General features: G+C 45.9%; 2 protein-coding genes across 4 annotated transcripts in view; both read right to left on the bottom strand.

The window, feature by feature from the left end:
* LOC123764319 (solute carrier family 35 member F3) overlaps positions 1–24,422 on the bottom strand; it is a 225,177-nt gene that overhangs the window by 38,178 nt on the left and 162,577 nt on the right. For all 3 annotated transcript variants that reach the window (XM_069316089.1, XM_069316090.1, XM_069316088.1), the window contains 2 exons: positions 17,241–17,654; positions 4,045–4,130 (listed from right to left, as the gene is read on the bottom strand). In XM_069316089.1, the coding sequence (XP_069172190.1) occupies positions 4,045–4,130; positions 17,241–17,493 (339 nt within the window). In that variant the 5' untranslated portion in view covers positions 17,494–17,654. The remainder of the gene's footprint in view (positions 1–4,044; positions 4,131–17,240; positions 17,655–24,422) is intronic.
* On the bottom strand, positions 18,108–18,482 carry LOC138358128 (periaxin-like). Its single transcript, XM_069315631.1, has one exon. The coding sequence runs from the start codon at positions 18,480–18,482 to the stop codon at positions 18,108–18,110; it is 375 nt and encodes a 124-aa protein (XP_069171732.1).

Below are 24,422 nucleotides of genomic sequence, written 5' to 3'. Positions count from 1 at the left end.
ACACACTCCCAAGATGCTCACATAACCATAAACCATTAAACCATTAAAGTAGCCGTCCCCCCCATTACCCCCTTAACATTGCTCAGGCGTAAAATACTCTACGGTATCCACACTTCACATTTCACTTGCAGAGGCACTCGCTCCTCACACGTAATCAATTCATCCCGATTCATCACATAGGAAACCTGTCGATAGCGCAGATGGTTTCGTTCTCGACTTACAATCGGGGATCCAGGGTTCAGTTCCCCGGTGTGGCAAAAATAGTCAGGTACATTTTCCTTTACCTAATGCACCTGTTCACCTAGCAATAAATAGGTACCTGGGAGTCAGGTAACTGTTGTGGGGTGCCTCCTGGGGAGGGTCAGTAGTTAAGACCTTGAGAAGACCTCGACACAAGCCCAAAGTTTGTATATACACACAGGCTTCCTGTCCCGGGCAACATTATTATTAATTATTATCTTTCATGGGTCATCAACGGGACATAACACCAAGGTCATCAACGAGACATAACACCAAGGTCATCAACGGGACATAACACCAAGGTCATCAACGAGACATAACACCAAGGTCATCAACGAGACATAACACCAAGGTCATCAACGAGACATAACACCAAGGTCATCAACGAGACATAACACCAAGGTCATCAACGGGACATAACACCAAGGTCATCAACGAGACATAACACCAAGGTCATCAACGAGACATAACACCAAGGTCATCAACGAGACATAACACCAAGGTCATCAACGAGACATAACACCAAGGTCATCAACGGGACATAACACCAAGGTCATGAACGAGACATAACAGCAAGGTTTACACCCAGTAAAGACAACATCAATAGATGATGACGTCACGAGCAGACGGTCAGTAATGGCAGAAATACTTAACTTAATTATAGATGGTGAGTTACTGGGACGAGGGGAGCTGATTGGTGGTTTATGGTGAGGGGCGGGTCAATATGTCTTAAGGGGTGGGTCAATATGTCTTAAGGGGTGGGTCAATATGTCTTAAGGGGTGGGTCAATATGTCTTAAGGGGGGGTGGGTCAATGGTCAATATGTCTTAAGGACTGGGTTAATACGTCATCAGAAGGGGTGTAACACCTTAAAGGTGTTTAGTTGAAATATATTTTATGTTATATAGAACATGAGTCAGTCATACATGATACTTGAGGCGCCAGGTTGTCTGACCTTAGCAATTAAAAACACCCACCTCTAGAGTGTTAATGACCTCAAGTTGACCAGGGGTCAGGTCGTGTGAATTGACCTTGCTTCCGCTAAGCTGATAATTGCAGCCGGGTGTGTCCTTGAAACAAGCCGCTATGTAAGGCCTGATAGGTAGATGGCCCTGAGGCTATCTACTTAGGAGGGCGGGGTTTAGCTCCTAGTTTCCCCATATATACTCATCGAACTGTCCATTTGAGAGGACAGAGCATGAACAGAGCAGATAGAGAGGTTGGACGATTGAACAGCAGCCGAGACCGGCCGGACGGACAGGGGGGACTCTACCTGTCAATTTCCTCCACCTCCCTCTCTATCCAATTTAGACTCAGACACTGTAAGTTAAGAAATTTGGTGTTTTCAACTGAAGGTGTAGTGAGATTTTCAGGGTCCGTCAGTGGTAGTGGTCTCAGATGTTTGTGTGGCGGCTCATCTGGTATATTAATCTTGGCATAGTGAACATTAAGGTCAATTGCCTGAATTATGTTACTTATCATGTTATATATGTAATTGATGAATTTATTGTGTAAATTGGCTTTAATTTTGTTTCCGAGATTTTGTATTTTCTGATATATTGCAAGGTAGAGTGTAGAGCACTGTGAGGTTATTGACTTAAACATTGCAGTTAATACATGCTAACAACATCTTTGTTAGTTTTGTGATACAGACAAGTTCCATTCCTTGTATGTACTGAGTTAGAATGGATTGTGGCAGCCCTTTCTACTTCTACTTTCTACCACTTCTACTTCTCTTTTCTACTCCACTCCGTGTTCTCAGTCTCTCCCTCCGCATCTCTCCAAACATTCCCTCTCACCTGACCACACTCCTCGCTACTCCCAGACGCCTTCCCTTACTCCTCCCTCCACCTCCCTCACCCCAAACCCTCATTACTTCATTATTCATTTTTTCCCTTTCTCCCCATACGTCACAGTGGCCACACCCACTCAATACACCGTGGCCGCCCCCTACACACTGCACAATATGGCCCCCCTCCCACCACACAGTGTGCCCTTTGGAAGGTCACCACTCCCCCCCCCCTCCCAAAGGGCACAATATGGCCCGTCACTACAAATCACAACAGCTCCACATGTATTATTCAGTGGAGGTAATTAGAAAGGAATACAACACCTTCCAAACAAGCGACCAGAGGGGGGGGGCGGGGGGGGGGGGGTAGCGTGCGTCCCAACCAACACGCACACTTCTCCCCCACCAGCCTGCACACTTCTCCCCCACCAGCCTGCACACTTCTCCCCCACCAGCCTGCACACTGTGGACCACCGCTCACCTCGGGGGTGGGGGGTAGTGACCAGCGTGGTGGCCCTCACCCTCACACTTGAGCGAGTGCCAGCCACTATGCTCGTGTCCCTCGGGTCATGTGTTCTCGCAGGGCCACTCATCAAGCTTAACTCATCATTCATCGCGGCAGACATTATGCTCTCTTTCTTTCTAAGAGACTGAAAATTAGGCTTTCTTAATTTCTCTTCATAAAGTAGGATCCTCCTTCCTGGGATCCCCCCCCCCCTCCTTCGTGCTCACCAAACTGTAGATCCATATATACAAATCCACAAGGGTCGTGACGAGGATTCGAACCTGCGTCCGAGAGCATCCCAGACGCTGCCGTAATCGACTGAGCTACGACACGAGTCAAAAAAGTTGAAACCGAAGTTCTACTGAACTTAATGGATCCTGCAGCCTCTCCGAGACACAAACCAGGGTTTTACACAACTCCCCCCTGCACTCAAGCTATGTCAATAGGCCGTTCTCCCTATTTGTTCATTTGATGCATCATTTTATTGTGATTTCTGTGTGTAATGTAGATCCATAGATCACTCTGGAGCGCCGAGGCCAGAGTCTAGTCGCTCACAGCACTCACTTGTTCAAAGCACATCTTTCAAGAAGTAAATCTTGTTAGAGTGAAGGAGGAGCGTGTTATCTCTCCCTCCTGCGTCTCCTAGACCAGGGTCTGTCACCTTATTGTTCTCCTTCCAGGCGCCAGTCTTATATAATATATGCAAACGGGTATTTTAGTATACAATTAAATTAATCTCAAGATTATAGTTAATTGTTCCAAGTCAGGTGTTTGCATTGTCTCTAATTATCCTAACAAGCTTTTAACCTCTACACAGCACGCCAAATATCCCGACCCACGTACAGAGAATTTCATGAAATTGATGATATATCCTGGAACCTTATCAGGTCACGACGTGATAAGAGTCAGGACGGACCGAAACGTCCTCACATTAACTTGATAAGGGGTCCGGGGTGGACGGAAACGTCTCTTTCGTTTTATAAACGTTCAGGACGGCCCGAAACGTTGTCACGTTCATTTCCTATGTGTGTGTTTGTGGGGAGGGTGGGGGGGGGGTATTGCTCAGCCCCAGTACTGTGACTCATGTTAAATACTCGGCCCTCCTAAAAATTGGTAAATTTTAAGTAGTTAACGAGCCTACCAACAACTTAATAAGGCATTACAACACCTGCAGTTCCTTGGCAATTTGTGTTCCGGTTGTACAAATGTTTCTTCTGTTCCATAACTTTATATAACAATCTACGAACACTACTTTTTGCAAAGGCATAATAATAATAATAATAATAATAATATATATATATATATATATATATATATATATATATATATATATATGTATATATATATATATGTATATATATATATATATATATATATATATATATATATATATATATATATATATATATATATATATATATATATATATAAGTTACCTGTAAGATAAACGTCTCTGAGAAGTAACGCGCCACACAGGTGAGAGCCCACACAGGTGAGAGAATTAACTTACCTTTCTAGTAGTTTTCGAGAAGACAGCTTTTCTAAAGTTGTGGCACTTGGAGGGAGGGTTCTCTCTGGGGCTGTCAGTCACCGAGCCTGCAAGATACGAGACAAGAGAGGGTCAGTGAACACCATATCTCAACACACACAAACACACACACACACACACACACACACACACACACACACACACACACACACACACACACACACACACACACACACACAGCAGACATTTATACAGAGTTAATGTGGATGTTGAAGTAAAGTCAATAAACCTTGAGGATTAGTAAAGCAACTGTGTGAGGTATGACGCTCTCGGCTCTCACAAACCGGTTGACAGATGTAAATATTTCATTCACTTGTCCCACACCATCACGGTGGGCATTTGTGACGCCATCTTGTGGCGTGAGAACACGAGGCGCTGCAGGTGTGGGGTCACGAGTTGAGGTAGTGCAGGTGTGTGGGAGCAGGAGGTGAGGTAGTACAGGTGTGTGGGAGCAGGGGGTGAGGTAGTACAAGTGTGTGGGGTCACGAGGTGAGGTAGTACAGGTGTGTGGAGTCAAGAGGTGAGGTAGTACAGGTGTGTGGGGTCAAGAGGTGAGGTAGTACAGGTGTGTGGGAGCAGGAGGTGAGGCACTGCGGGAAGAGATGATAGACTGTGCGTGTTGACACACCTGAAGCGATGCAGCACACTTTTCTCCTTGACCCCTGACCCCCCTGACCCCCCTGACTTGACCCCTGACCCCCCTGACTTGACCCCCTGACCCCTGAATCCTTCTATACCTGACCCCTGTTAATATTTTCTGCATGGTATTATATTCCCTGAGGAGTCTGGCTGGTACGTCCGGACATTTGGACATCCCATTAACTCAGGAGGGGTGGCCGGTTGGTTAGCTGGCGGCCGGATGGTACGGGGGCCGGTTGATGGGGTGGTTGGGTGGTTAGGTGGCGGCCGGATGGTACGGGGGCCGGTTGACGGTGCGACAACACAACTTTAAGTCATGCACGTTCATTCGCATGTAAAGTGGCCGGAATGAGAGAGAGAGAGAGAGAGAGAGAGAGAGAGAGAGAGAGAGAGAGAGAGAGAGAGAGAGAGAGAGAGAGAGAGAGAGAGAGAGTGAGAGAGAGTGAGAGAGAGTGAGAGTGAGAGAGAGTGAGAGAGAGTGAGAGAGAGAGTGAGAGAGAGTGAGAGAGAGAGTGAGAGAGAGAGTGAGAGAGAGTGAGAGAGAGAGTGAGAGAGAGTGAGAGAGAGTGAGAGAGAGTGAGAGAGAGAGAGAGAGAGAGAGAGAGAGAGAGAGAGAGAGAGAGAGAGAGAGAGAGAGAGAAGAGAGAGAGAGAGAGTGAGAGAGAGAAAGAGAGAGAGAGAGAGAGAGAGAGAGAGAGAGAGAGAGAGAGAGAGAGAGAGAGAGAGAGAGAGAGAGAGAGAGAGAGAGAGAGAGAGAGAGAGAGGGAGGGAGGAGAGTGTGTTGTGTTTACTCACCAATTTGTACTACACCTATTTGTGTCTGCAGGATCGAGCTCTAGCTCTTGGACCCCGCTTTTCTAGCCGTTGGTTGTCTAATGCCATGACCCCTGACCTATTTCCCCTATCATACCTGCTTTTAAAGTTATGATTGGAGTTAGCCTCTACAACCTGCTCCTTTAGGTTATTCCATTTACTCACTGCCCTCACACTAAAGGAAAACTTGTTAACATCTCTATGACACATGTGAGTCTCAGTCTTCCATCCGTGTCCCCTTGTTTTGTTGAGTCATTGTAAACATGTACTCTGTTTCCATCTTGTCAATCCCTCTAAGTATTTTACACCTCTGTATCATGTCCTGTATCATCGTGTGTGTGTGTGTGTGTGTGTGTGTGTGTGTGTGTGTGTGTGTGTGTGTGTGTGTGTGTGTGTGTGTGTGTGTGTGTGTGTGTGTGTGTGTGTGTGTATTCACCTAGTTGTATTCACCTAGTTGTGCTTGCGGGGGGTTGAGCTCTGCTCTTTTGGCCCGCCTCTCAACTGTCAATCATCTGTTACTAACTACTAACTAACTAATGTTTTTTTTTCACAAACACTCACTCCCAGGAAGCAGCTCCGTAACAGCTGTCTAACTCCCAGGTACCTATTTACTGCTAGGTAACAGGGGCATTCAGGGGTGAAAGAAACTTTGCCCATTTGTTCTGCCTGGTCGGGGAATCGAACCTGGGCCACAGAATTACGAGTCCTGCGCTCTGTCTACTCAGCTACCAGACCCCTATGTGTCTGTGTGTGGAATTTGGAATTTGGTCTAGGTTCGTATCCTGGACAGGGAGGATTGACTAGGCGCCATTACTTAGTACGTCTATGTTCACCCAGGAGTGATTGGGCACCTGGTTGTTAATCGATCCGAGGGTAATATTCTAGGGAAACGAGTAGGTAAGACTTACCTCGAGCTATGGGAAGGGAAAGGTCTCAGTCTGTTGACAGGAGTCAGCAGTCGCCTGCTCCTGTACCCTAGCCTGTAGCCTATAGCCACCAGATCTAGTCCAGCCCACACCTGTAGCCTATAGCCACCAGATGTAGTCCAGCCCACACCTGTAGCCTATAGCCACCAGATGTAGTCCAGCCCACACCTGTAGCCTGTAGCCTCCAGAAGTAGTCCAGCCCGCACATATCTATATTTATATTCCCTTCTATATATCTCTATATATTTACTTTTAATCTCTCCCTCGTTCAATGCCAATCTCAGGCTCGCCTAATTTGTTGGACCCTTGAGGAAGATGGCGCCACAGGACCTGCCCGCCCTCTCTCTCTCTCCCCTCTCTCCCTCTCTACACCATTCCCCTCTCTTCCTATTTCTTATTTTCCATTTTTATTGCATCCCACACATTTATATTACACTTAAGTAATTATTATTTTCTTGTGTGGTTCCTCTTTCTCTCCTCTCTCTTTTTTGTTTCTTTTTTTTAACTGCTCTTGCTCTTGACCGAGATTCCCCTCACTGTGGAAGCGTTGACTCCCCTCACTAATGGGTCGTATTAACTGGGGTTTAATCTTCCCCTCTTCTTCATGCCTCGTGTTTATTCACCGTCACCGTGTTGTTTGCCTTCCCACCTCTCCCTTCCTCGCCATTTAATATCCCCCGCGTTTATCGCTTGTGTTTTATGCCCTCGCATTCGTTAACTTGATCTTTCTCTTCCTCTTTTTGCAAATGATTTGGAAGTATTAAAGAAACAAAGAAAGAACAGAACTGTATGTTGTTCAGTTTATGTATGATTATGTTTGCTCAAGGGGTCAGATTCACGAAGCTGTTCCACGAGCACTTACGAACCTGTACATATTTTCTCAATCTTTGGCGGCTTTGTTTACAATTATTAAACAGTTAATGAGCTCCGAAGCACCAGGAGGCTGTTTATAACAATAACAACAGTTGATTGGCAAGTTTTCATGCTTGTAAACTGTTTAATAAATGTAACCAAAGCCGTCAAAGATTGAGGAAAGATGTACACGTTCGTAAGTACTTGCGTAACTGCTTCGTGATTCTGGCCCAAGGTGTCTATATGTATGTATGTATGCTGATGTTGTCTGTATGTTTCCTCATGCTGTCTGTATGTATGTATGCTGTATGTATACAACACATAGGGAGACAGCATGTAAGTCACATGTTTATGTAAGCCAGGTTTTATGGTCCCCAAGCACACATATCTAAGTCTATGAGCCGTGAGAGGACTTGAACTCAGGCCGCCGCGGGGTCTACCTCATCGACAACACTGGTACTCTGACCACTGCACCGCTGTAATCAGTCAGTAGGTAATGGTATACGGGCTCGCCATAGCCCGTGTTACTTGGAACGTTTTGTTCCAGGTAGCGAATCTTTAACAACAACAACAGTCAGTAGAAGACCGCACGCTCACGGGTTGAGAGCGCTTAGGCATTTCTCATATGTGGTTTTCGACACTGCCCAGGATACGAACCCAGATCAAATCGTACGCGAAGCGCAGGGTGAGTGTATTATGACTGCGCCACCATTAAGAACCAAGCTTCAACATACAGTTTTCTCAACCTTCACAGGGGTTGGGACCCTGTTCACCGTGGAATGATGATATACAAAGTAAAGGAATCCAGTGTGACTGCACTTGGCGTGCCACACCGTAGCCCGGCCCTCCACCTGTCCACAAAATATCTAACACGGAACTAAATAGTTTTAGGCAATTTTTTATCCCAAATTTTGTTTAACTGACTTGCCTATAAAGCGCAACTGAACGAACAATGTGCAGAGAAAAATATGAAGTGCAAAATAAAATGAACTTTTGGCATACAAAAGGAGATTACTAAAAAGATATGCTGATATTACCAGGGAGGCTGGATGCTAGCTGCGAGTAGCAAAAGTTGCGTCATTAACTTGGAATTGCTAAAACACACTGTATGAGAGAGAGAGAGAGAGAGAGAGAGAGAGAGAGAGAGAGAGAGAGAGAGAGAGAGAGAGAGAGAGAGAGAGAGAGAGAGAGAGAGAGAGAGAGAGAGAGAGAGTATGATAACAGCTCTGACCCTGTAGTTTCATTATATACTTTAGCACAATTCCTAATTAACCCTAGTCTTAGTTAAAAAAAATGGATAAAGATACTGAAAAAATGACAGATAAGAGAGAGGGAGGGAGACAGGGATGAGAAAGAGAGAGGGGGGGGGGGGGTGTTTCCACCCCACACAGAGGACCTCTGCCTCACCCACTCTTCAAATATTCAATATTCCGATACACTACCAAATTATCACATAATTATCAGCAAGGTAAGGGGCCTCGTAGCCTGGTGGATAGCGCGCAGGACTCGTAATTCTGTGGCGCGGGTTCGATTCCCGCACGAGGCAGAAACAAATGGGCAAAGTTTCCTTCACCCTGAATGCCCCTGTTACCTAGCAGTAAATAGGTACCTGGGAGTTAGTCAGCTGTCACGGGTTGCTTCCTGGGGGTGGAGGCCTGGTCGAGGACCGGGCCGCGGGGACACTAAAGCCCCGAAATCATCTCAAGATAACCTCAAGAAGGTTGTTGGAGGGGGCGTGGGCCAGGGGGGTGTCTGCCGGAGGTGACAGGGACAGTACACTAGGGGGGCGTGGGCCAGGGGGGTGTCTGCAGGAGGTGGCAGGGACAGTACACTAGGGGGGCGTGGGCCAGGGGGGCTGTCTGCAGGAGGTGGCAGGGACAGTACACTAAGGGGGCGTGGGCCAGGGGGTGTCTGCAGGAGGTGGCAGGGACAGTACACTAGGGGGGCGTGGGCCAGGGGGGTGTCTGCAGGAGGTGGCAGGGACAGTACACTAAGGGGGCGTGGGCCAGGGGGGTGTCTGCCGGAGGTGACAGGGACAGTACACTAGGGGGGCGTGGGCCAGGGGGGTGTCTGCAGGAGGTGGCAGGGACAGTACACTAGGGGGGCGTGGGCCAGGGGGGTGTCTGCAGGAGGTGGCAGGGACAGTACACTAGGGGGGCGTGGGCCAAGGGGGTGTCTGCCGGAGGTGACAGGGACAGTACACTAGGGGGGCGTGGGCCAGGGGGATGTCTGCAGGAGGTGGCAGGGACAGTACACTAGGGGGGCGTGGGCCAGGGGGGGGGGGTGTCTGCAGGAGGTGGCAGGGACAGTACACTAGGGGGCGAGGGCCAGGGGGTGTCTGGGGGAGGTGGCAGGGACACTACACTAGGGGGCGAGGGCCAGGGGGGTGTCTGCCGGAGGTGGCAGGGACAGTACACACTAGGGGGGCGTGGGCCAGGGGGTGTCTGCCGGAGGTGGCAGGGACAGTACACACTAGGGGGGGCGTGAGTAGTAGGGATGGCGCCTTATAGACCCTTTTTTGTGGAAAAAGGGCCAATATGCTCTTAAAGGTTTCTTATGGGGAAAATAATTTCAGAGTTCATAGAAGTTTGTTAAGAGATCTTATGGTAGAAAATAATTAAGAAAATCTTATAGAAAATATTAGGAGCAAAGTCCACTCCCGTCTTACCGAGAATAAACTCTAACGACAAATTTTGTTTTCAAAATCACTCATTTCAGAGTTAAAGAGTTCTTATGGAAGAAATTCAGACCAAAAATCACTCATTTGGAGTTAAAGTTCTTTTGAGAGAAATTCTAAATTTTTCAGAGTTCAGTTTTAGGAAAATATTTCAGAGTTCATATAATCATAGAAGTTTATTTACGAGTTTATGACCGATATTATTAAAATAGATAATTTTTCAGAGAATATGTTCATAGAAGTTTTGTTAAGGAAAATAGACATCTTAGCAGTAAGTTTTAGTTTTATATCCATTTACTGCTGTTTCACCTGTAAAAAAGACCGAAAATTATTCAGAGACCATTTGAAGACCGATTTTCTTCAAAGTCCATTTATGACCAAAAATACGTCAGAGACCATTCGAAGACCGAAATTTGACAGAGATTATTTTAGACCCAAATATGACAGAAACTATTTTAGGCCAAATAATTTCAAAGACCATATAAGACCGAAATGAGCCAGATTATTTTAAATTTTGGTAAATTTCGGTCTTTAAATGGTTTCTGAATAATTTTGTGTTGTTTGTTCACCAGAGAAATCTTAACAAACAACACAGAAATCATCGATAGGTACAGTGATAGCAGGCGGCTCGACATCAGTGAGGCACTACACATCAAAAAGTCAACACCAGCAATCAACAGCCAATTAATGCACAACTATATTCTACGAGGACCGGGCCGCGGGGACACTAAAAAGCCCCGAAATCATCTCAAGATTACCTCAAGATAACCTACCCACTTCAAGACCCCGAACCAATATGGAAGCAACAAGAGGAAGTAATGGGCCAATAGGCCCTCTGTAGTTCTCACATCCAATTTATACCCATTGTTTCGTGTTCTGTCTTGTGTTTGTCATAAGTTTGTTCACCTCACCCAAAACTTTTGTACCATATCACTTCACCCAAAATGAGTATAAATTTAATGAATCTGTGTGCAAATTAAATCTTTGAAAATGTAATAAGCATTACGAAACGCGTTCAGGCGTCAGACAATTAAAAAATGAATTTTGGAGAATTGATATTTTTATTACCACCGACAGTAAAGAAAAACATAAGAAATATTGAGAAAATTCTTGTTAGAATTATTAACCTTACCTTTTCGGTCATATTCAACAACATATATATATATATATATATATATATATATATATATATATATATATATATATATATATATATATATATATATATAATATATATATATATATATATAATATATATATATATATATATATATATATATATATATATATATATATATATATATATATATATATATAGGAAGGGAGTTCCACCTCTAGCTGGAAGAAGGGGGACCCATAGCCTCGGAGGAAACCACGCATAACGCATTAGAGGGAATGTTTAGATCCCCTCCAATACCTCCTATATATATATATATATATATATATATATATATATATATATATATATATATATATATATATATATATATATATATGACAGTGTCAGACCACGGAGGAAAATTGAAACAGGAATTTCCTTTCCTTAAGTACTTTCGTATATTAATACATCTTCAGAAAGAGTGACTCCTTCTGAAGATGTATTAATATACGAACGTACTTAAGAAAATTCCCGTTTCAATTTTCCTCCGTGGTCTGACACTGTCACATTTTTAATCACGTGTTATTTTTCGTGATTTACACACACACACACACATTATATATATATATATATATATATATATATATATATATATATATATATATATATATATATATATATATATATATATATATATATATATATATAACGTGTATTTCTCCCTCATCCCGTCAGTCGCTCACTTCCCTCGCCACTTATCCAATTATTTACTCACTGTCCAATCCAATCTTACTTTTGTTCCGAGTTGGTTGGCTTCCTCACCCGCGGGTGCAGGCCGTCCTCGCCACAAAGGCCAAATGTTCACTTCACGCAGCCGTCAGACCCCGTTTATGAATACAAAATCCTGTACAAACAACCTGTTCTCAGGCCAGGCTCGTTAAAGCAGCGGCCGTCCCCAAACACGCATTCATCCGCTTTTACGTATTGTGCATTAAAAATAAGTTTCTCATATATAAATTTATATGTTTTGCTGTTCTTAATTAGATACTTAAAGGCTACAAGATATACATTGGTTGATACAATGACTGTTTGAAGGTTATGGATCTCTTGGAGCTCCTCCGCTTCCGGACAGGAACCGGGGATGCAGCAGGCGTTTCCCCTCTGGATCGTCACACTGAGGCGCTGAAACAAGAAACTGGCAGCCCTTGGGTCTCTGGTGATGTCAACGAGCCTGTAACCCAATTCTTTGAGAAAGCCCAAGGCGCTCAACCTTACAGTTGCAGTACAAAATCAGTCAAGTACAGTAACCTGTACTTGACTGATTTTGCTGTTTACCCTGTGGTTGGCTGCACCACCTACTTAAGGTGTATATATATGTGATACACATATATATATATATACACATCGGTGCTGTGTATATATATATGTGTGTGTCAGCGAGGGTGGATACACAAGTGAAGTCCTACACCAGCTGTTTGCCCTACTTCCAGGGGTATATTGTGATGCCATCTGGGCAAAATGCCGGATTGCCTGAGTTTTGAGCCATTAAGATGTGAGGTTCTCTCTATGCTGGGCATAGAACTGAGGCAAGGCTCCTCTTGATGGTGGTGTTAACTTCGTTGTGTCTTCCATGCCAGCCCTTGCAGCTCCTGCAGTGCAGCCCATGCAGTCCATATTGGTCTGCTTCCACCCTGTTGCAAACACACTTGTGTTCAGGGTGAACTTGGGGCACCAAGGCGGAGGGCCGCTGCTACACGAAGGGATTCTGTATCTAGATGCGTGCCTGGTGCCGACATGGGTACTGCCAAACGAAAGTCCCCTGCATGGGGGGGACTAGCACTACTCTGAGGCGGGCTTTTTCATATAATGTTGCAGCGCTGAACATCAGTTGTTTTTTCCACTATTAGGCTGTCCCAACTGGACTGTTTGTATTTTTATCCACGTTGGGTGCTGGGGCTGCCAGAGCATCCCACTGATTTGAAGTCAGTGAAAGTAGGATCGAGTATCCCTGCTGAATCACTCGGGAGGTTCTGGTAGGAGATCTCTTACGAAGGCATTCGATCTATATGGCTAAATTAATATTATTATTTCCTGAAGTTAGCTTCCTCGCCCGTCCCTATGTATAGTGGGATGGGTGGGGGAGGGGGGGGGGAGGGAGGACCCACAAGGACATCGGCCCCGTACCTCAGGTTGGGTGACCGCACCTGCTGACATCTATTGATTACCAGTCTCCGTGTTCACCATCCAGTCACCGTGCTCACCATCCAGTCACCGTGCTCACCATCCAGTCACCGTGCTCACCATCCGGAAACCCCAGCCACTCATGACACCGTTGGCCCGTCTTCACCGCCCGTTCGTCTGGACAGAAGAACCCGTTCCAGGAGTTCCCACACCTGTCCGGTGACAGCGAAGTTTGTCTCCTTCTACGGCCACAAAACGATGTCTTAGCGGGCGTTATAATCTTTTAAGAAGGGGAGGGAAGGGACCTATCAGGAGAAAGCGTCAAGTCATTATGACTATATAGCACTGGGAAGGGATCAGGATGAGGATTTGGGATGGGACGGGGGGGGGGGAATGGTGCCCAACTACTTGAACGATCGGGGATTGAACGCCGACCTGCATGAAGCGAGACCGTCACTCTACCGTCCAGCCCAAATGGTTGGGTTGGGTGAGGGAGAGTCTGGCAGTCACGACACCAACGCATCTCTTCCCCCTTGACGCACGACTCAGCGCAGTGCGTGACGCAAGCCCACGGTGCCCCTACACCCATTGCTTCTCTGGGTGTAGACTCGACTCCTTCCGGGAAAGGCCACTTTACACCATTAATGGATTGTCCTCATCCCTAATAAGTACAAGTCTGAGATGATAAGTGTGAGTGCGGAACTACATCTACTTTCGTTCTTGTGCCAGGTAAGTCCACTACGGGCTCACCATAGCCCGCGCTACTTGCCCCGCTCCTGTGCCAGGTAAGTTACGGGCTCACCATAGCCCGCGCTACTTGCCCCGCTCTTGTGCCAGGTAAGTTACGGACTCACCATAACCCGTGCTACTTGGAACTTGTTCCGAGTATCTGAATCTATAACAACATACATCTACTTTGCCTGGTATTAGGCACTGATACACCGCCCTCCCCCCCCCCTACCCCCCACCTTCAAGATTACTTAATCTACAACTTTATCCATGTGGAGATTTACATCCCCCCTCCCCCCCCCTCCTCCTTCCCCACCTCCCCCCCTCCCCCCCTCGTAACCTGATTGTTTACATTAGCATAATGGCCCGTGATGGGCCTGCTTAGAATATAATACATATTCCATGACAGTTTTTCTTGCTATACGGAAGTTTCCGTGTCGGCCCTCAGCGTCCAGCTGTGAAGCAGTGGTGACGCTGCGTCTGGCCATGCAACACACACACACACATACGCAACTGCGTCATAGCTGTTGGCGATGACGCAACGCACATGTGTGTGTTGACGTCAATGTTGGCGGCTGTGATTACGCAACAGACATGCGTAGTCGCGTCAATATCTGCTGCGATGACGCAATGCGCATGCATCAATGCGTTGCAATCTCAACAGCAGCGAGCGTGCTGCTCTTGTTAATCATACTGTTAACTACCCTTGTTTCTGTTGCTAACGACGATGATACCGTTAATAACACAGATGTTGCTGTATTTAAGAATACAAGCACATAAGAACAAAGATACTCCAAACCCGTATTTACCCAGGTCTTTACAAAATCTAAATAACTGTAATCATTCTTTCTGGCTCATTACTTGTATATATCGGTCATGTCCCACCTTAATCTTCTAGAGAATGTAAATTATGCTTTCTTAATTTTTCTGGGTAATGATGGTTCCTAATTCCTGGAATTACCTGTAATAGTTCAGTGTGAGCGTTCAAGGGGACTTGTGTTTGTTCCCAGAGTACGGTGACTGTGCTGTATAGTACGGTGACTGTGCTGTATAGTACAGTGACTGTGCTGTATAGTACGGTGAATGGTGTATAGTACGGTGACTGGTGTATAAAACCGTGACTGTGGTGTATAGTACGGTGACTGTGCTGTATACTCTACTGTTGCTGGGACTACCTTGCTACGTGCTGGAAGGCTACGGTGTGGGGGAGCAATGTGGAAGGGGCCACACTGAGGGAGGTCCTCACAAGGGCTGAGGGGCCACACTGAGGGAGCTCCTCACAAGGGGTGAGGGGCCACACTGAGGGGCCAAACTGTGGGCCACACTGTGGTCGGGATTCTCAAGGCACTGACACAATTGATTACGTGTCACGTGTTTAGAGAATAGAATTGACTGTCATTTATCTGTCGCTGGTTGACCCCGAGCGTCAGCCTGGGCCAACAACTGCCCTGTTACAGCGGTGCCCTGCCCCCTTGCCCTGCCTCTGACCCTGTAACCCTGTAGTGCTGCCCTTGCGACCCAACCCCTGCAACAAAACCTTGCAATAAACCCTGCAATAAAGCCCTGCAACCCGTCGACGCTTAAGCTCAATCCATCACACGATAAAATATTAAACATTCGGACCGTCGACTTCCACGAGAGACTGAACTTATTGAATAGTCTTCCAATATACTTGTTCTGTACCCCCGGGCTGGTACCGTAGTGTTCGGAACCGTGTACCCCCGGGCTGGTACCGTAGTGTTCGGACTCGTGTACCCCCGGGCTGGTACCGGTGTTCGGAACCGTGTACCTCCGGGCTGGTACCGGTGTTCGGACTCATGTACCCTCGGGCTGGTACCGTAGTGTTCGGAACCGTGTACCCCCGGGCTGGTACCGTAGTGTTCGGAACCGTGTACCCCCGGGCTGGTACCGTAGTGTTCGGACTCGTGTACCCCCGGGCTGGTACCGTAGTTCGGTACGCTATACCCCGGGTTGGTCTGTTGGTCCTTAAGTTGGCTCTCACCTAGGTAGTGTGGAGGGTTCTGAGGGCATCTTTATCTTGGTTGCTGAATGTGACTGGAATGTCTGCCAGCTCTGCTCGCTGTGCCACAGGTGTCCTAGACCACTATAAATAGTACTGGTGCCGTGCACGTGTTACGTTACCCATGCACGTGTTACTATAATAGTAACACGTGCATGGGTAACGCCCCTAACACATTTCACAGTAGGTAAGCCTCCCGTTAAGGCTGTAGGCACGTGTTACTGGTAGGCCTTGAATCAACTGCTGTACTAGAGCCTTAAAGCCCTCATTTGGCAATTGGTCCTTCACTCCGTCCCCCTAATCCAGCGTCTCTCCTGTCCTCTTAGCGTTTCCATACTATCTAGTATACGAGGACTCTCCTATCCTTGTATACTTTCCTTTCCTGGATTAGACTAGCATAAGTACACGACTTCGTATGCAAGACAGACCTGCTTTGTTAGGTGTGACACGCCAGCAGGCAGTGGCTCAGCTCCGGTCATCTCCGTGCCAAGGTGTAACAGCGCCCTACAAGCGCCGTCGATGTACTGCATTGGGTAAACCCTCACTAATCACATTCTTAATTCATATTAAATTCATAATGATTAACCAATCAGCCACCGTCAGACTCAAGGCACCAGTACTGAAGAAATAATGACAGAATTCGTAACAAAGCGCGGAAAAAGACAAAATGTAAAAACCAGTAAACAGAGGAAGTCATCGAGTAATTATCAAAGGTGCCAAGACTACGTGACAAGATCAGGTCATCAATTAGAATCTGAGACGGTAAACAATAGAGAGAAGAAACCTAGAGGCTGGAAGATGGTAACGCCAAAATTCGTAATGGAAGGTTAAGCTGTATTCCAGACTATCTGGAGGGGATGCTTCCAGCACGCTTAATGCAACAACTTGGATTACGAATGTTTCCAGAACGTGTAAAGGAAGTATCTGGAATAAAGGATGTTTCCAGAACATCTAACGGAATAAGGAAGGAAAGACTGCCTTCATAACGTCAAAATAAGCTACCTAAAATATGGAATCTTCCAGGACGTGCAACAGAACTACGTGGGATAAGGGATGCTTCCAGGACGTCTACTGGAATAAAGGATACTTCCAGGACGTCTACTGGAATAAAGGATACTTCCAGGACGTCTACTGGAATAAAGGATACTTCCAGGACGTCTACTGGAATGTTACATCACTCCGTACAACTGATAGATGGAATACTGAACAATATGTACTGACCAGCCTCTGGGTCGGGCGGGGGCACGGGGGAGCCCAGGTTGATGGAGGGGCTGGCCACCGGGGTGGTGCTGCTGCCACTCAGACCCGCAGACCCCACCCGCACCCCGGAGCCGTTGGAGAGCTGGAGGGGCGGCCCCGGCGAGTCTTCATCCGTCACCACCACCGACGGGCGTGAGGGCGCAGACCCACGCCCTCGACGCGGGTTGAAGATAGTAGCGATGGAGGGACGCCGTGACCCGCCATCCTCAGTCATCTTGACCTACTACTTGCTACTAGTCACTGGTCAACTACCGCAGCCCAGCCCGCACCATGGTGAGGGGCTCCTCACTGCTCACGTTCCTCACGTTCCTCACTGCCTATGTTTCTCACTGCTCAGGTTCCTCACGGCTCACTTCTCGCGCCCCATTGGCACACCTGGAGAGAGAGAGAGAGACGTGTATTACTACAGGTAAACAGGACGTGAATAAGGCTTACTGGTGTGTTGACTACTTGTTCATTTTGCACTTTTTTGTATTTTTAATTTTACAGTCCGGAAAATATAAAGCTGAAAACCAAACTTACATATTCCTAGGCCTGGTATAGCATATATATAATATATTAGGCCTAGGACAGCGCGTATTAGGCCTAAGATTGCTAGGAGAGGTTAGGTTAGGTCTTATATATATACGTTGCTGTTAATAACTTTCCCCTATGTCCAAATTCAATAATACAAAAGTCAACTTTCTGGCGGTTCAACACGTTGGTACTCTCAACCGAATAAGTACTCTCATTTTAGGAGGATGAGATAGATAATAGACTGTTAAAGTTAAGACTTATTTAACCACCTGAGATTTAACATAATGACATCAGATAATGTATCTATCGCCACTAAGGCAATTTTATGCCAGGACATGAGAATACAAGAAACTGCATCAGGCTTAATGGCCTCTTAAGGGCCAGCTCCTGTTGGCCCATTCGAGGTAGTTCCTGTTGACCCACACGAGGAAGCTCCTGTTGACCCATTCGAGGCAGCTCCTGTTGACCCATTCGAGGCAGCTCCTGTTGACCCATTCGAGGCAGCTCCTGTTGACCCATTCGAGGCAGCTCCTGTTGACCCATTCGAGGCAGCTCCTGTTGACCCACACGAGGAAGCTCCTGTTGACCCATTCGAGGCAGCTCCTGTTGACCCACACGAGGAAGCTCCTGTTGACCCATTCGAGGCAGCTCCTGTTGACCCATTCGAGGCAGCTCCTGTTGACCCATTCGAGGCAGCTCCTGTTGACCCACACGAGGCAGCTCCTGTTGACCCATTCGAGGCAGCTCCTGTTGACCCACACGAGGCAGCTCCTGTTGACCCATTCGAGGCAGCTCCTGTTGACCCACACGAGGCAGCTCCTGTTGACCCATTCGAGGCAGCTCCCATTTATATAAACCCAAACTCATTCATGTATATATCTAACCTACGCTTGAAACAATCCGTACTTCCCATATCTATTATATTACCCGGCAAACAAAATATTTATATTAGCCAGCAGACACTAAAGTTAGTTTAGATTCAGGAAGGTCCTGGGTAAATAATGGTTTGGAAATAAGTTTGTTGATATGTGGAATAAATTTCCGGGTAGCATAATAGACGAGGGATCATTTGATAGTTTCAAGCGTAGGTTAGACATGCAAATGAGTTGAGTTAGATATAAATAGCTGCTACGTCGTATGAGGCAATAGGCCTTCTGCGGTTTCCTTAATTCTTATCTTCTTTTGTTGTTATCTTAAAGCATCAGCAGCCTAGGAATCGTATCGATCATCACAAGTGTTCTCTCTCACAAGATCATTACATTGTCTATCTCAGCAGTAATGTTTACGCACATTACAGGGGCCTGATAGCCTGGTGGATAGCGCGCAGGACTCGTAATTCTGTGGCGCGGGTTCGATTCCCGCACGAGGCAGAAACAAATGGGCAAAGTTTCTTTCACCCTGAATGCCCCCCTGTTACCTAGCAGTAAATAGGTACCTGGGAGTTAGTCAGCTGTACAGGCTGCTTCCTGGGGTGTGTGTGTGTGGTGTGGAAAAAAAAGTAGTTAGTAAAGAGTTGATTGAGAGTAGAGAGGCGGGCCGAAAGAACAAAGCTCAACCCCCTCAAACACAACTAGGTGAATATATAAGACGAGCTAAAACCGCGTCCTTGGCTGAGCCAGACATGGGTACTATTCCACCGCCCTGATCCGAAGAGTTGCTCATACATCTAGACCTTCAATCTGAACCCCACAACGAATATTTAACAAAAACATCACGGATCTGTCATCCAAAGTCGGCGCCTTAGATCAAGGTTGCCACCTGTGGCACCACAGGACGACCTAGACAATGTTGCCAGCTATTTTGAAGTCTTGTTCTGTTGCCACGTAATGTATACAATGGTAGCCAGGTAAACTAAATACACACACTGTTTATAATTGTGAGTTCTGGTAAAGTCGTACTTGGTGAGCAGATCCTGAGTGGTGACCAGGCATTGAGGTACGACTAATGACTAACAGATCGTTATGATGATAACCCATAACCACGCGACGGGCAGCGAAGCCCTCACTAACCAACACGACGAAGAAGAACATAACCAGTGCTGGGTGTTCCCCTTGCCGCATGCCGAACTGATGCGGCAGGCCGCAGACACACCTGCCTCACAGCTAACCTGCGGCCCCGCCGTTCACGTCGCTGACGTCTGGGATCCATAAGACCATTAACGGAATGGAATTGGCTCCCGCCACAATCAGAGAAGATGATGACCCATCACTGATGGCAAGCGTAGGGTGGGGGCGGAGCAAGGGCGGGGTTGGGCTGGCCGGGGCGGAGCACGGGCGGGGTCGGGTTGGCCAGGGCGGAACAAGGGCGGGGTCGGGCTGGCCGGGGCTGGCCGGGGCAGGGTCGGGCTGGCCGGGGAGGAGCAAGGGCTGGCCGGGGACACAGTAAGGATGGGGCGGGACTGGACGGAGCGACGATAAAAATAAATCAATTGGAGAGTGAGGTGGAGGCAAAACAAGTTACCCCCAAAAGTACTCTCCGGGAACCAGCCTTTCTGTACTGTCCCCGGGTACTGCCTGCGGCAGATACTTCCCGTTATGGCCGCTTGAAAGACAAAGTTATTTCTCTCTTGGTTTATTCACCGACCAATATCCAATACAGCGCCAGCAGTCTCTTCCCTCACTACTGGCAGCTGTTGTTTTTGTGTCCTCTCTGCAGCTGCTGCAGCTGCTGTCGTTGTCTCTGCAGCTGCTGTCGTTGTCTCTGCAGCTGCTGTCGTTGTCTCTGCAGCTCCTGTCGTTGTCTCTGCAGCTGTAGAGGCGCCTTACAGTGCACAAACAACAAGAATAATAAAGGCCACATCACCTCTATACACACACTAAGACCATCACCAGAGAGATCCTGACCAGCAGCACCAAAATAATCGACAGACACAGTAGTAGTAAGATATCATACATAGCAGAAGCACTAAACATCAAACACCCTCATCCAATTATCAACAGCCAACTCATATCTCTGTTTACCCTTCCTCCAGGAAGAACAAAAAGAGAGAACTGCCGGTGATGCCTCACCAACTGCCCCAGCCAACCAATGAGAACGCAGAATAAAATATGTTTGAGAGATTTTTAAATTTCCTCTCCCCCCATTAAGTAAACTTTTGGAAATACAGAAAAGAATTAGACCGTAATGTTTGTCCAGTCATTTATGACACATGTTGAGTCGTCCGCCCTTGAGATGGATGGGCTGAAAGAAGTATTAGATACCTCAATGATTCCCAGTATATACTGTAGTGTGTCACCGACATATTTGAATGTCTTGACTACGAAATCCTGGAGATCGAGGCTCCGTGGCAAGCTTCAAGAAGTCTCAGGTTTGAGGTTCACTGTAGAGTGCGGAAGACAGAACACCATTCTTGATGTTTTAGTGGATGGTACGTCTGGTAGACTCGTCGCAGACGTATAACGTAAACTAAGTGATGCGGGTGTGTGTGAGCGGTAAGAGTGAATACACTCACAGGTTTAAGAAAAGCGTCATCAGTGCATATGTAGGTGGAATAGTGCGCACTCGCTCTTCGCGGAAGCTCTTGCACCATGAACTAATACGTGTTCGCCAAATTACTGTGAATAACGATTACAGTAATACAGAACTCGACGAAATAGTAAGAAGCTGAGTGATCACCACACTGGGGATAGTCGGCCTCCAGGGAAGACATTGTAGTGTATTATAAAAATACATTTAACCAGGCCTATAAGAGAGATGAAAAATCTATAAGTGATATAACTGACAGGCAGTGAAAACACTCAAGATTGGTATTATCACCTCTTATAACATCTCTCATACACCTTCCGTTTTCATGAAACAAAATAATATTTCTGCCTCCTCTGACAAATTGAACTGTACTTATGCAGTACATGAATCCAAGTGAAATTCTGGACATTGTGTGCTCTGAAACGTGAGCTGTATTAGACCAAGACTGAGTAGCCATCTCACAATTAATTTAGATGAAGGAGGGATTAAGCCCCACCATTATCTACACCACAACATCATCCTGAATTCTCAGGACGTCGTAAAAGGCGCCAGAATCAGCAGAAGCCCCAGTGACCGAAGGCGGCTATGAACACTTGAGGCTATAAACATCCATGAGCCGGGCCCAGTAATACACACTCAAATCAATTTATCATCGAGGACCCAACTGTTTGAAAGCCCTCCAGAGGGAAATTATTTGTGGGGGTCAGATAACCAACAGCTGATATTAGATAACAATCACTTGATCCTATACTGTGTCGCGCTCTACGATTTGGGACTCCCCCTATTCCCAAGAGTATGGTGGCTTGAGGTGAACCTATACTTATACATTGATGTTTTTTCATGTAATTTTATTATGCTCGTATTCTCTATGCCATATGTATATTTCTGAAGATGTCAGGTGGACAAAATGTTGAAATAATGATTGAAAGACTAAGCGAGCTGATGTTTCTTCACCTTCTAGATGGTAGAAGGTATATATGTAAAATGAGGAAATAGCCATAAGAAAATAAGCAATCTTAATAATGCTGTTGTGTTTAATTCCATATGTATATATATATATATATATATATATATATATATATATATATATATATATATATATATATATATATATATATATATATATATATATATTGTGTGTGTGTGTGTGTGTGTGTGTGTGTGTGTGTGTGTGTGTGTGTGTGTGTGTGTGTGTAATGACAAAAGAAGTGAGAAACAAAGAGACATATTCGCGCTAGTTAGGCATTATATTGTCTTGTATAAAGGTTTCATTCAAGATCCGGGAACATCTTGCCTTCATTAGCTTCTTTTGTGCCTCTTAATGCTCCTCCCGAAATGTCTTGTGTTACGTCTTAAAAATAATTCCCCCAATATTTTCATCTTTATTCATTACCAACTTTCAACGAGTCTTTCTCATCAAGATATACACAATATTTGGGTGTACATAAGTACGTATGGGTACAAATGAGTACACGTGGGTACATAAGTACATATGGGGTACAAATAAGTACACGTGGGTACATATGTACTTATGTACCCACACATTAGCTGACATTGGGGTTGCTAATAGGAAGTCCCCTGCATGGGGAGCTGCTACAGCTCTAAGTCTGGCAGTGTGAGGTGATGGACCGTTGACCTCCCAAGCGGAGCCCACCGCCTGCTGTCACCTTCTGAATTCTTCCGCCACTGCTCACGCTACAGTGGCCACTGCTCACGCTACAGTGGCCACTGCTCACACTACAGTGTACTCTGTATTTGTTTCACGTTTCCTTACTACTTTATTTACAAGTTTAGTTTCCACTTGGGAGTTTTTGTGTTTAATTATGCTTTTTGATCTACTATTTTTTTTAAATTTTTGAATTTGTGCATTTCCTTCTCAGTCTTTAATAGTACATTTAAATTATCTTTTAATTCTATTTTTTCAGTAGTCAGATTATGATCCAACAGTTAAGAGACAGAACAGATACAACCAGAGGTCATACTATCTATTTATCATGTCACATATTACCATTCTCAGCAGACATCGATAACTCAAGTCCATTCAGCAGTTTATGTAAATTGAGTATGTGTATATTGTAAAAATAAACTCTATATATTACTATGTACCGCAACATTCTATGTTCATAAGACTGTGGCGCTCCTGCACCGTGTTGACACAATGTTTAGCCACACACCGAAACTACGACGTTGGTACAACGTTCGAACAAGTTTTAACACCTAACCAGTTATAACAACCAATATAGCAAGTTGTAACAACGCTCTAATACGTCATAAACACGTTAAGCCAAGATGTAACAACTTTATTACAAGTTGTAACAAGCGGAAAATAGAGACAGTTTCGGTTTGTGTTTCCAGGGAGGAAGGCGATACTTTAGTCACCAGGAGCCGGTCGGCCGAGCGGACAGCACGCTGGACTTGTGATCCTGTGGTCCTGGGTTCGATCCCAGGGCCGGCGAGAAACAATGGGCAGAGTTTCTTTCAACCTATGCCCCTGTTACCTAGCAGCAAAATAGGTACCTGGATGTTAGTCAGCTGTCACGGGCTGCTTCCTGGGGGTGGAGGCCTGGTCGAGGACCGGGCCGCGGGGACACTAAAAGCCCCGAAATCATCTCAAGATAACCTCAAGATAACCACGCCACCTGTCTTCCCGGGAGGAACAGTAGTCGACATGTGTCAAGTGTTGTCTATGTTCTAATGTCCCGGCTGATAACATACGTGACAAATAATAAAATACAAATATTTATTCGGGTAAAGTACATACATACAAGGTGATATACAAAAGTTGATGGATTGATAGATAGAGCTAGTACATACAATGCCTAAAGCCACTGTTACGCAAAGCGTTTCGGGCAGGACTGTATAACTCTTCACTCCTTCCTTCATCATACTAACAAGGAGTACACCCAATCTCTACTTTAAAAGGGCAACCGTAAGATGGAACAATACATACAAAAATACGCTCGGTAACATTTGTTAATCTCTTCCCTAGCACTGATATGTTAGGTCAAAGACAGTCCAAAAGTTCAATCTCGGAGCAAATTAACGTGCGGGCGTGCAAACGCGTCTATATAATCCAATTAATACATAACTATGAACAGTTAGGCTGTTACAACCAACATTGTTATAGTGGATATGTGGACCTGCGGTCCACTCTAAGCAACA

This window comes from Procambarus clarkii, chromosome 82 (assembly GCF_040958095.1).
Source record: "Procambarus clarkii isolate CNS0578487 chromosome 82, FALCON_Pclarkii_2.0, whole genome shotgun sequence".
NCBI lineage: Eukaryota > Metazoa > Arthropoda > Malacostraca > Decapoda > Cambaridae > Procambarus > Procambarus clarkii.
This window is presented reverse-complemented; position numbering and strand designations above follow the sequence as displayed.

Coding starts and splice junctions, on each gene's coding strand:
- LOC138358128 (XM_069315631.1), bottom strand. CDS start 18,482: ATGGGTCAACAGGAGCTGCCTCGAATGGGTCAACAGGAGCTGCCTCGA.